The 14553-nt window shown below is 29.7% G+C and overlaps 1 protein-coding gene across 1 annotated transcript in view; it reads left to right on the forward strand.

Moving 5' to 3' along the window:
* LOC123301688 (calpain-9-like) overlaps positions 1–14553 on the forward strand; it is a 161095-nt gene that overhangs the window by 131012 nt on the left and 15530 nt on the right. The window contains exons 5-6 of the mRNA XM_044884543.1: positions 8183–8323; positions 8568–8742. Coding sequence (XP_044740478.1) covers positions 8183–8323; positions 8568–8742 — 316 coding nt within the window. The remainder of the gene's footprint in view (positions 1–8182; positions 8324–8567; positions 8743–14553) is intronic.

Below are 14553 nucleotides of genomic sequence, written 5' to 3' on the forward strand. Positions count from 1 at the left end.
CCAAAAAAATGATAGCTCCTTTATATAGTATCCTTTTCATCTCATCTGATGTCCTTGACCATCACTTTGATATTGATATATAAGTTTAAAGTGTTTATCTGTGCGTCTGTGTGTTTCTCAGTGACATCGTAGTCCCTAAACGGTCAGACCGACTTGATTGAGAACATTTTATAGCAAAGTTTTCAAAAATCGATTTGCAAGAATTAAATTGCATTTGTCGGGGTTTTTTAAATTTTATAAATTTCACTTGTAGAGTGCTCTAAGTCAAAGATTAAACATGAACTTTCCAAGTCAGTATATTAAAAATGTACACATGGTATCTCATTGAATACCAAACCACACCTAAAGCGGCTTTCGATAGTATATAATTTTTTCAATAACTACCAATAATTATAATATTTATCAACATTACGTTTGATTATTATTTGCGAATTGTATATGTACGTACGAGTACGTACTCAAACAGCTTTATAATAATACATAGTAAATGATGATGTGTTAGTTCAGTATAAGAGGTCACCGATACTTCGAAAACTATAATCCGAATAATAAATATACTGTCAAAGAAAACATCCGTCCTGAATTTAGAAAAATTTAGTGAGAATTTTTATGTACATGATAATTCTATCATATAAAATAAAATTATTATGTAGAAATTAGAAAGTTTTTCGGTTTTATATTCGATAAACCGTTAAAGAGTTTGTCGTTATACCATTAAAAAAATTATTAATTTTAATTAATTGCACCGATCTTTGCGTTAGTTTGTGTGATTAACAAAAGTGATTTACTTTTTCAACTCTGCGAAATACTCTATGTGTAAAATACACGGTTTACAAAGAAATTAGTTTGATTTCGCAATTTGTGATACTCCTTTTGTAGTCAATGATTATTTAAAAATTTAGATTGAACGGAAAATTCCGCATTAAGAGAGAGAACTAACCACAGTTCGAATTATCTATTTAGCAAATGGAAAAATCGTTCACTTTATTCGAACTTCTTTAAAACTTCACTCTCGTGTGCATTTTAATGAACTTTTTGAGCAATGTTTTATTCATTTATGAAACTTTTCAATTTTTGAAAAAGACATTACGTACTTCCCCGATTTTTGCTGGTATACTGATTTATTGTAGCAACAATATTTTGAAAAAAAACAAAATTTGTTTCTTGTTTCTTGTCTTTTCAACATGGGGATAGTTCTCGAACAATTGTATTGGAATAATCTCATATTGAGTGACGCCGTTTCACACTGAGCTAATAAATAAATGATGTTACATATAGAACAACTTCATATACATATTATTACTAATTATTATGATTATAATAAGATTATCGGTAGTCGATTTCTCGACAGATATTATTATTATTGACTGCAGTATGCAGGTAGTTTAGTTAACAATAATAATATTAGCTACTTGGTAATTTCCTGATAGAAAATTACTACATTCCCCCAAAAACCAAAAATCAATAATTTTGTATTTTTAGTTTTGTAATTTTTTTTAATAGAAGAAAGTAACATTAAATGGAAATTAGATACTAAAGGAATGGAAATTACTATCATAAAGCGATGTTACTAACTTTGTAAAATACAATTTTACTAAAAATTATGATTAATAGTCTACAAAGATATTTAATATTGTTTCTAATGCAAAAAGTTAGAAATAGCTCATGTTTGCTAAGTTTTTTTTAATTAATCTCCGTTTCTTAGACCACGCCTATAACAGAAGCCACCCACATAATCATTTTGTTTGCTAAGTTACTCTACTAGAACGTTATTCTTTGTAAACAAACAAATATTTTTGTTCTAAATATTTTTCCGTAAAACAAATTAATTTGATCGCAATCAAATTAAAAATTCCGTTTATTTTTTTTTTTAAATCAGCTTTATATATTGCAAAACAAAGTCAAAATAATAATAATAATGGGGTTTAACCTCCGTTTCTCTGACATATACGCCTATAACAGAGGCCACCCACATCATTATTTGTGAATCTTTATTTATTTAATTACAAATTATATTTACAGTTACATTTTTGATGTGGGTGGAGTCGGTTACTACGTTCTTATCCAAGCGACGACAATGTGATCAATTCCGCAACCTAAGTCTAAGTAAACTAACGGTCTATAAAAAGTCAAAATGGTAACTCCAAATTATAAACAATGCGAGAAAACCTTAAAGTGGCCATATTCGACTGAGGCAACAATAATTTACTATATCGTTAACTTACTAATCTGATCTGTAAGGATCATATCCAACACGACTTATAATAAATATATTGATACGACAGGATAATTCATTTAATTTAATCAGTGGACACAAATCACTGTTTTATGGGATGATAAGCCATCTAAATTATTACTTACATACTAAAATTATCACTAGTTGCACTTGTTAATACGTATATGTAAAAACCGACGATTGCATATTGTAGACCTAATTGAGTATACAGAGTTTCGTATTTCGATTATAATCACAATGACGAAAAGGGGAAAAGAGGCGATATACCTTAGAATTATTTCAACTATTTGTGCGCCCTGGAATATATATAGCAGGTTATTTTAGAAAAACAGCCTTGCAAAGCAAAATAATAAAATTAAACTTGTCAGATTATATAGCAAAAAATTTGATAATGAAACGTTTGAATAAGGCGTACTTATTTTAAAACTAATAAAAGAAGGTCTCCATGGTCCATGGAAAACTCTTCTGTTTTTCCCACCATACTATATAGTGGTTGTTTCAAAAGTGATGACCACTATATTAGGTGTTCCTTCCCTAGCTAAAATAAGCAAAAAAGTCATTTAAACATAGGCCCGAAAATAATATGTTACTGAGATATTGATACAAAATAATTCTTCAAAGAAACGCCTGATTTGTTGAATGAAGCATTCTACACTTCGAATATATGCTTCTTTGAAACTCACCATATTACGGCCTATTTAATTTTTATAGAATACTAGCGGCCCCGACGGACGTTGTCCCGTAAAAACGTAACTCCAATTCATTACCTATACTACGTTTAGCCTGTCCGCTAAACCCCAATTTAACTCCTATTTATTGGAGTGGCCTGACTTTCGACCTTTGGCCTGACCTTTGATAGTAGAGCTCGCTGCGCTCGCATATGGCTCTAATAAATGCCTATTGACAATACCTGAATACTATTAAAAATACATAGTACACATAGTATACATAATGTGATATGATTTATATGCGCTCCCACCATTTAATGAAATTTCATTTTTTTGGTACGGAGCCCTCAAAAACAGTTGTAGTGGACCGAATGGTAAATCTAAACCATTCTCCAATCCCCTTGAACTCACACAAAAAATTTCATCGAAATCGGTCCAGCCGTCTAGGAGGAGTTCAGTCACATACAGACACACACAAGAAATATATATATTAAGATTATAAAGGTTGGTAAAATTGTAAACGAATGGTAAATAAAAAGTGCTTTCTCTGTTCCCGTTTGTAAAATGTTTATGTGAAAGTTTGTATGTTTGTTAGTTAAATCTTCAAAATCAGCCAAAGTAAAAAGAGGAACTTTGGTTGCTCACGATTTTTGTATGAAAAAAACTGTTTTCTTCTACAAAATTAACGGAGTAGGCTTGAAATTTAAGTATTTTGAATTCTCTTAGGAGAATTTTAACAAATATTAAAATATAACAAGTTTTTAAATTCAATTCACAAAAAAAGTTCTAACTTGGCAAGGCTATGAATCAGTCAAAAACACCTATACCTGTTGTACTCTTGCCATTTATGACGATAGATTTATTAGTGCTCAGAAGTAATATAATGTGGGAATTTTGTGATAACTTTATTAAATTACGAGAAATAAATTGAAGAAATATAATTAGAAAAATGATTTCATTATCCATTAAGAATAAAAAATGGCATTCATTATTTTTTAATGAATATAACAATTTATATACATTAATTTTCCGGAAAGTCTCTTCTTTTGATAAAATATTACTTTAGTCCAAGTGTCTGATTAAGTGCATTTCATAAAACTTTCCAACCAATCATAATAGGCTTTTATTGTGAACGAAAGCAATATGTATTTACAGTTGCGTTATAGTTCGAAAGAATTTTTTTCAAAAAGAAATAATTTTTTCTTGTGAGTACCATCAAACTCAGTTTTGTTACACCGACAACATTTCTTCTCAAGATTTATCTTCATTGGCGATTTATTTTTTAGAATAGGGGAAGTTGTAGATTCTAGGGAACAATATCATAGAATGTATATGATTATCATTGAAAATCCTACACGTTTCTTTTACAGGCATTCACCACTTTAAGAGTTCAGCAATTGCTTCAACTGATATTTTCAAAAAATAAACTTCTTTTTAATAGCACTTATAGCCATTTATATGTCACTTACCTATAATTGGTAGTTGCCAGATTCCAAGTGTATCGCGTATTTGAAACTTTACCTCCTTAAAAATTTTAGTTTATTTGAAAACAAAACTACATTGACAACCAGTTTTCAGCCTACCTACATTCTCACATAATACCCTCATTTCAGTCCAAATGCTGTCCAGTTAATATAAATATATTTTGATGAACACAGAATGATTCTTGGTACATTTGACTATAGGTACTATATCTTACCCTATTATTATGCATTGAACCATGTTAATATCAATTTTCTAACTAAACTATTTTATTTTTTTTAAATTAATCGTAGTAGTAAATAATAATTTTATGCGTATGTAGACACCATAAATATAACTTAACCAGCATAATGGTCCACGAATATAAAATATATTGCTTATAAGCGATTCATAAAGTTCCCACACCTTGCGCTGACATAATGAAAACTACCCAACATATTATTTCTCTTTACACATAAAATAGTTTTATATTATATAGAGGTGATTTGGAACTTGACACATTGTTTTAAAAGCAATTTAGATTGATACATTCATGCATCCTCAAAAAATTCACATATAAAAAAAAACAATTTAAAACACGCATACATGTTTTTTGTTAAAGAGATATGCAAGAATTGGGTAATACTAGGGATTTCAATAAAACTTTATAAATACATTTTTTGATTAACAAAAATTTCCAAAAATCACAAAAAAATTTCTTGGTCACCGGGCTTTCTATTTTTATCGTTCAAATTTTTATCGTTCAAAGTTGGCTGAAAAAATGATGAATCATATAGGTTATCCTTTTCAATTGAATATTTCTATATCAAAAAATCTAGAAAGTGTGATAAAAAACCATCTAAGATATTTAGACAATCTTATATATATATATATATATATATATATATATATATATATATATATATATATATATATATAAACAAAATTTGAATTTAGTTATGAGTTCATCGAAGATACATCATTTGATAAACAGAGACGACTATAGTTAGAGTATTGACGATGGAAAAGCGATATCTATATTATCAAATTTATAAGCATCACTTGTACACAATAATTTATATATTTTTATAGTTGCGTGTTTGCCTAAAATAACTCATTACTTCACTACAAACCGTACCGTGAAATACCGTGTAATAAACCAAAACTTTTTTACAATACTGCAGGTTTACAATCACCCTTTCAGAAGAAGTAAAAATATTGTTTCATGGCACAAAAGGTGTAAAGAGGGTTTTTACGAGACGTCATAGAAGTGAGATTTGCAGTTTTGCTGAGTTTTTATCGCACTATGAATTGAATTATTTAGTATGATGTCTAATTTCAGTGGCCGCCGCTTTCATCAATGTTTCTTACACCTTATATGCTTCTTTCTTGTGAGGCCACATGAGAACCCTTGTATACATTGAAACGAGGCAGATACAAATCTACAAAATTTTCTATGTTTCTCCGAAGAATACCATTTCCAGTCACACATTTATTATCTCACAATCCGCCTCGAATATTGACCGTTTGTTCTAGTACATGCATCTAGTATCTTACATTTCGTTTCTAAGACCATCCGTTGCTAAACAGCTACAAGGAATAAATTCGTTTGCAACCAGCCTGTATATAATACATATTATATTCGTTCGTTATTTACTATTTAGTAAATATGTTGCAAATTGGTTTTACATCATATACGCATTAGCGAAACGAGCAAACTTTGCAAAACTATCTTGTTTAGAAAACATTATATGTATGTACCTGTTGTTGGTTGTTCTGTTCTTTACTTCTTGTTGTTGTTGTTGTTCTTGTTTTTGTAGCCGTTCGTTTGATGATGGTTTAACCGTATTATATATCTTAAGCTACGTTCACAGCTAAATACATTGTTGAGGGATTAAATCTAGCCGCATGTTCATGGTTAAACGATAAATACCAAAAACAAACAAAGCCCAGACACGATTTTTCCTACTAAAAAGATCCTATGAGAACCCTACTCTTATCTTTCAGTAAAATTCACTCTTTTGAAGCCTCCACAAACGACGTGGTTAAATTTTAATGTCTTTGGAACCCTCTGTGCTTCCTACAGCTTACCACAGCCTTTACTGTGATCTCCCGTCGTATTGAACGTAGTGTTTTTTTTATTATCAAGGTATGAACACATTTTTATTTTTTAAAACGGACACTACGGACTTGTAAGAATATAGCGTTCATAAAAATAAAAGCCCCAATGTTTGAAATTAAATTTCCATATACGTATATACCGCAACTTTAACTGCAAATTATTTTCATATTGTGCCAAAAACTACATATCAAGAAAATTAATGAACTTGACTTCATAGCCACATTCTCCTCGCGTAGCCCGTCGCAGCTTTTGAATTGATCCTCTTTTCCTCTTAATCGGGCCACGTGGTTTATGGATGCTCCCTAAGAGAAAGAAAGAATTCAAGCAGTGTATAGCCGCAGAATTTTTTTGAGAGTACTTGTATGCAATTGGTCAAGATATACGTGTGAACGTAGCTTTATAAATACGATTGCGCCTATGCTTATTAACTTTATATGTATCTTTCGATCGAACTTAATATTACAATTTACACGCAATCTAATATTTGTGTTGAAGTTATTACAAATTTAATTTAAAACTAATAATAATATTAATAATTTATATCAATTAATTTATAATTTAAATAAATTATTATAATTATAAATATAATTTTTGTATTTTAAATTAAATTAAGTTTCATATTAATTCAAGTGACGATAATTCAAACATATTTTACATTTACAATTTAAGTCATTTATTTCAACGCAATCTTTTTGTACAAATGTGCTAAATTTTCGGTTGAAACCACAAATATCTTTGCTCAGGCGACAGTTTTCTTCTGGATAACGATGATCTCAGAAAACCACACACTTACTTCAGCGACTTTTTTCTTTGCTCAAATAAAAATGAGAACATGATTATAGTGTTAAAAAAACTATTCCCATATTACTTACTGAATTGAAAATATATGCGCGTGATTTATAATTATCTTAGAATGAATTAAGAAACTGATTTGAGATTTATGTCAGTTATCGAATACGATAATGAGAGAAACTAAAAACTCCAAAAAACCTGACGAGTGTTTGCACAAAGTTAACAAATCTTTGGTACACACATTCAGTTTGACTTGTTCATTTCACACTTGTGCAGGTTTGTATGATTCACATTCAATCAGTTCTCTAGTGAATCGTACAGTTAAAATGATTTTCCTACAAACGTTCATGAAACATTGTTCATTGCCAACTTTATTAACAAATAATTCAAGTATTGTATTTCTTCAGATAGGCAACTTGTACGACTCATATGAAATGATATTGCAATGTATATGAAGTATATTGCAATGTATATGTTGAATAAATGTTGGTAAAAATTTGATGTGATTCAGATATAGGTATCCCTAATAGGTCTGTAGAACGCTCTGCCAGATATTGTATTGCTCAAAATAATTCGATTTAGCTAAACTTGGTTTCTTGCTTCGTTTGGGAGTTAAACGGTCCTAAATTTGAAGTTTTAAAATACTTTTTTGTAACTTAAGTCCAATCGTTGTTTCAGATTGATAGAGTACTATAGTATGTCCATACAATGCTTAAAATTCTTTTATTTTCAATACTTAACTTAATCGACTCAAATCTGGGTGTATTTCTGAATTATGAGATAAAAGATCTTGAATTAAGGACTTTATGTTTAATTATAGTATGATTTCAAACAGTGTCCCTACTCTACAAAACAAATTTCATTTTCAAACGTAGTAAATAATATGCTTTTTGTTTGTTATAGCTTTCGATTTTGGCATTTTGGTGAATGGCGAGAAATTTTAATTGATGATCGATTGCCAACATATCGTGGACGATTAGTTCATTTACATTGTACGAGTTCCACGGAATTTTGGGCTGCATTATTAGAGAAAGCTTATGCCAAGTAAGTAGTTAGAAAAAGTTATTTATTAGTTTTTAAAAAAAATTTCATGTTGTTAAATGAATTTAAATGAATGTTTTTAAAACAAATCAATTGCAATGGATGGATTTCAGCCTGAAGACCTTCCACATGGGAAGCGGGCACCTTAATCACAAGACCACGGCCTCATTTAGAATACTATTAATCTTAAAGATAATATGTGTCGGTCATTTTTTTATCATTAGTTAAAAATATAAATTATTTTCAGATTATATGGAAATTATGAAAATTTAAGTAATGGTTCAACTACTAGAGCACTACAAGACTTAACTGGTGGTATTGTACAAAGTTTTGGTTTAAGTCATCAAGATAGATATTTAACGTTTCAAGTATTGAATAGTGCTGTACCTCGATCTAGTCTTTTAATCGCTACTATTACACCGGTAAGTCTAAGAAATTTTAAAAGCTCCTGATTTACTGACTAACCCAACCTCCAACAATTTTTGTTTCACACTTTTCTGTAGAACCAACAAGCATTTCTCGTTATAGATTATTTTTTTTTTAGAATTTAAAATTTTACAATAATTTGGTAATTAAAAAAAATAAGATTTCCATTTATTTCAAAAGCTTTTTACTCGTATTACATTGAAATGAGTGGCGGCCTTTTAGCCGATATTACGAAGTTATATTATTTATTATATTTCCAATGTGTTACCTCTATAATAGCTCTTTAAAATAAGCTTTATAGATCAAGTCACGACATCCAGTAAATCGCTTCAATATTCAACCGAATACTATTTAGTCAAACAAATATGTAATACAGAAAAACATCAGTACATAATTCAGTTACCACAACCAAAAAATGACATCACTTCCTTATAAAACAATATAATTTATTGACCTTACCATAGACCATTAATAAATAAAATAAATACGTGCCTGTTATAAAATATTTTTTGATAAAGATTTTTGAAATACTCACGACAATAACGAAGAAGCAATACACATTGAATTTATTATTATTATTATTATAAATAATACAATAAATACTTGCTGTATTTATATGTAATATTACAAGAGAGCAGAACGTTCGTCTAGTCTGCAAGACAATCTAGATCTATGTGACCCATGAACTTGTTGAAACAAAAGCTCAATACTTATATTCTTCATTCTTTTTTCTGCTATATATAACTAAGAAGCAACACCTACTTAGTGTGAGAACTAATTCCCCTACTTGTATTATAAATTCTTTTTAACTACTGCATTACATTTTACTATTACTAAATAGTATGCATTCATGACTACTATCTACAGTGTGTCACACACTCTCCTTTACATAAAATCTATGGTTTTGTTATTCAGGAACCCATCCCCAAGTAGAGCGATGTAGGATGATAAAAAACGTTGTTTTGGACACAAAACAGTTCGAAATAGTCATAAAAGAACCCTCGTTCAAAAGTTACTATGAGTTCGGTTTGCGTATAATTATTACTTCCAATATGAGCTACCACAAAATAATGAACTCAGCCTTCGTTAGAGACTAGCTTTAATAAATAAGCCACATTCTTTAATTGAGCAGAAGTTGCACGTATTTGAATTTGCAAAATATGACGAGCGCTTTTATCTATTGGTCACTATCATTTATTGATATTGGTCTATTGGTAATAAATAATTTTCAATTTCAAACTCTAAATCACTAACATCATTGTTAAAAGTACTGAAATAATATTATATTTGTCTTTTCATCATTTATCTTGAGAATAGACACAGATAAAGACGGGATCATGCTACCCTTAACAAAAAGAAAAAAGGATTGTGAACGAAAATTCAGTAATTCGGTCAATAAATTACGTAGGATATTCATAATATTCTATCGTAGGTATTAATGTCACAATAATAACATTTTACAAGTACATCGTAAATCAAAAATTGAAACGTGGCTATAAAATTGTTTCTTAACCCCAAATTGAATTTTATTACCTAATAAAAAAAAATATTGAAAATATGTTATTTCCTTTAAGATAATCGATATCTATTCCAATATTATAAATGTCAGTATGTGTTTTTTCTTTGTGTTTAAAATAAATGCAGAAAAAGTAAATACACTTAGAACCTTTGCAAATAACAAGCAATGGAACAAAACGTACGTTTGATGATATATGAACGTACAATTATAATGGAAGTATTTACCACATACGAAATACTGCACGCTTTTTAACAATGAATTTAAGATTATAGAAAACTTTTATTGTACGTTTCATAAGTGTTAATATAGCATATTTTTAACCCCTAGTCTAAAGAATGGAGTGTTATTAGTTTGACCGCTATGTATGTGTGTCTGTCTGTGGCATCGTAGCGCCTAAACGGATGAACCGATTTTGATTTTTTAGGTTTCGTTTGAGGGGTAATTTAATGGAGAGTGTTCTCAAATATGTTTCAAGTGCGAGTTTAGGGTTGCGTACCCGGAAAACTTGGTGGGTTTTTTTTTTTTTATTTTGTAAATTTCACTTGTGTTAGTTTATAAAACTATATATTGAATTTTGTTCCCGTGACGTCCACCATTGAAATTTTTATTTCCTATAGTATTTCTAGCTTTCATAACATCCAGCAGATGATATCTGTTATTAAAGTGATCATTTTTAATACGTCTGAAAAATTTTAAAAACTAATAAATCTCGTTAAAAGAATGATAATAGTTCATATCTTTGGTTAATTTGGAAAAATTTTCATCATATCTAATGGTGAATAATTTATGACTGTACGAAAATTCTGGCAAATTCTTCACTGATATTTCGAAGAATTGCGTGTATGCTGATTGTACTAAAATTAAAGAGGATATAGGAATTTGTTTCTCTCACTCGTTTAGGGTTAATTTCAATAAAATTTATAGGTCTGACTTTATGACCACACTCACCACATCTTGCTTTAAAATATATTACCAAACACACTGTACAAGTTGAAAGCTAATAACCATTATCATCCATTATTTTATATTCTATATGTACCTACATTATACATTTTATTTTATATATTGTTAAACATCAGTCTTTTTTTGATTCTATATCTATATTCTATATTGGTATCCTAATAGAAAATTATTTAATGCTAATAGCAAATATATTATGAGAATATTATTATGATTATTATGTTGGCTACATTGTTACACTATTGACTCTTTACAGGTTGTATTAGGTTTTTCAGTTTTAAATACTCGGCCCAGAATTTCGCCACAATAAAATATTATTGAAATAATTTCGGTTGAGTTGCTTACGATCAAGATCGGATTATTTTTCGCGGAGATACAAACAAATGATATTGCAACCTAATGTTGCAGTGTTATGATAGCTATTTTATTTATGACGTTTCGATTCGTACACTAAATATTCCTGACGCTTCCACCATTAAATCTTTTTTTCATCAAGCTTATTTACATCAGATAACTCCTTCTGATAACATTGAAGCCTACTTTTATTAAAAGCTAGAATATTTTACTGAAGTATCAAAATCTGAAAAGAAAACATTTTCTAATAAAATAGTAAATGTAAAAATCAATTTCATTGCTTTCTCTGTATTCTTGAACTTTTTTAAGTTTATCTCAAGTTTAGTTTTTCAAGTTTGTTTAAACATCTCTACAAAGTGAACAAAAACTATGTGAAATTCCCAAAGTTTATACAAATAACCATTAAAAAAATATAGGCAACGCAAAATCGAACAGCTATGAGACGCATATCAAATAATCTCTTCAAAACGAAATGGGAAAAATAAGACTCATTAAAGATCATAACAGTTTTCATAAAAGCAGCTTGATTCGTTCCGTGCGTCAGGAGAAACTTTGAAGTTGTGTTCTTTTTTCAAATCATCTTGAATATCCGATGGTTTTAACAGCACTTCGAGTTTTAGAGTACATGGCCGAAAATATTGTGTATTTTTAGCGATATGAAAAGTGTACACGGTAAGAAATGCATGGTGTTTACTACAATGCTGGCATGGTATACGGACAGATACATATAAGATAATGTCAGATATGATTTCCTCGTTTCATAAATATGCCTATTTTCATAGGATGCAATTGTTAGCTTAATATGCTCTGGATTTGAAATGTTTAAAATGACTAACGTGATGAGCAGTTCCTGTAGAGTCCTCTATCAAATGCCGTTCACTCTTTGTTGCATTACACAAAACACATACATATAGAATCTAGGGTAACATAAATAATATTACAGTATTGAATAGGGCATCCACCAAAAGTATTGAGGGTATCGCCAACCAATATGGGTCTGACGCCCATACTGCATTGTCCCGTCTGCCATAACTATTGCTAATGTTACTATTCCCTCAATAAAGTATACAATTTGCCGTTCACATCGATACTGATATAGTGATATCCACAAAAAATTTCTTACCATGTATATGTTCATTTCTAGAAATTACAGCCTGTATAAAATATATATTTTGCACTATGTAAAATCTATAGTTTTTAATCTTCTTCACTTTTGTTATTATATTACTGTTCGAGTCAACATCGTTGCGATTTTAATGTATTTGAAATAAATGGAGAAGAAAGAAGATTAAATACATATGTTTTGTATATTATAACGTATGTATATGAATGGGAATCGTATCCATGTATTTCAATAGCCACATCAAGCGCATTTTTTCTCTTCTTCAATATTCACTTTTTTAATTCTTTACTCAACACTCGTTATTCAATGAATTGAATATGTTGTTCAAAATAGATGCGTTTTGTGACAGGTTTGATGTTCATATTTAATATGATTAAAACCCATTCGCTAGCGATATCATATTTAGTTAGGTAAATGAGTTTAAGTCATTATGAATCGAATTTCAACCCAGAAGAAAAAGCTCCACCTAAAAGATCTATAGTTCCATATTTGAATCTTGTGTTTTGAGAAATTTCTTGAAGTTAAAGACCTTCCAAAATTACCTTATAAGCATCATCTTTACTACTAAAACCCTAAGCGCCGCAGTGACACTTAACATAGCCCAAATACAAATAAAATGTCCAGCCGAGAGAACTCGGTTCGAAGAAACTGAAAATATTCATCGGGTTGAAACGAATAAAAATATGGTCCTCCTAGCAGAAAAAGTCATATTGTCAGTACTGGCATTCAATCCTAAATCCTGAATTCTGTCTCCAATTGTGTGCAGCTTAAACTACAAAGTATGTAGACTAACTTCGGAGCTTCATTCTGTAATAATGAAATGTCTAATAAATCTTTTGGAATCAGTAGGAACAAGATTTTTCTACTCTAAACCTAAGTTAATTGGAAATTTGTATATCTCAGTGCACAGTTCAAAATTTTTAATCAATCTAGTCTAGAACTTCTTTAAAAATTAGTTATTAGTTTTGCCAGGCGGATGAAAGAGACTTGGGATTTTCATACCAAACGCAAATTACCGCCTCGCCTAGCAATTTTCACTTCCATAAGGGCTTGTGGTTTAATACTATTCTGCCTTATTGCATTACTAACATGTAATACTAAGTTTTAGTTTTAAGTTTTTTTTTTCTCTTATTGGTATCACCTGTGGTAGCTTTTTATAAAGTAAGAGGGAGGGGGTATATCCTTCTCCAGACAAAATTTGTGTTTATGTTAGGAACAATGATTAATTTGAATTGACCAAAGTATCGTAGCTGATGACTTCAAAATTATTAATAATATGATAAGCCTACAATACTCTTTGCATTTACCTTTATCAAATATACAATAATAATCTTGGTAACTTGGCTATGCACAAAGGTAAGCATTTCTAGTAACCAACCTAAACGTATTTCTAGTAACCAATTACTAATGAACTTTACTTCTAACTTGGAAGAAGATATTTTTGTTATTCTATAGAAGACTACACTCATGCATATGTATGCACGCCAAATGAAGAGAAATAATATAAAATCTTGCATAAATAAAAAATAAAATGCCTACTTAAACTATCAGCGCAAACACTTCTTAACGCACATAAACTTAAATGATTGTTGTATGTAACTAATTCATTGGCGCCAATTTTATGGAGGCGTTTAGTATATTTTATTATTTTTGCTTCTCTTCTTTTACAAAAAAAATTTGAATAAATAAACTATTGTAATTGAAACGGTGAAGAAAAGTTTTTTAATCCAATCTTCACTCGAAATTTGGGCGCATTACATTCAAAATAATTTTATATCACTTATTGATCTTAGTTTAATAGTACCCCATGTCAATTATATGAAAAATTTTTGGGGTAATTATATTGTTTCT

This window comes from Chrysoperla carnea, chromosome 5, assembly GCF_905475395.1.
Source record: "Chrysoperla carnea chromosome 5, inChrCarn1.1, whole genome shotgun sequence".
Classification (NCBI taxonomy): Eukaryota; Metazoa; Arthropoda; class Insecta; order Neuroptera; family Chrysopidae; genus Chrysoperla; species Chrysoperla carnea.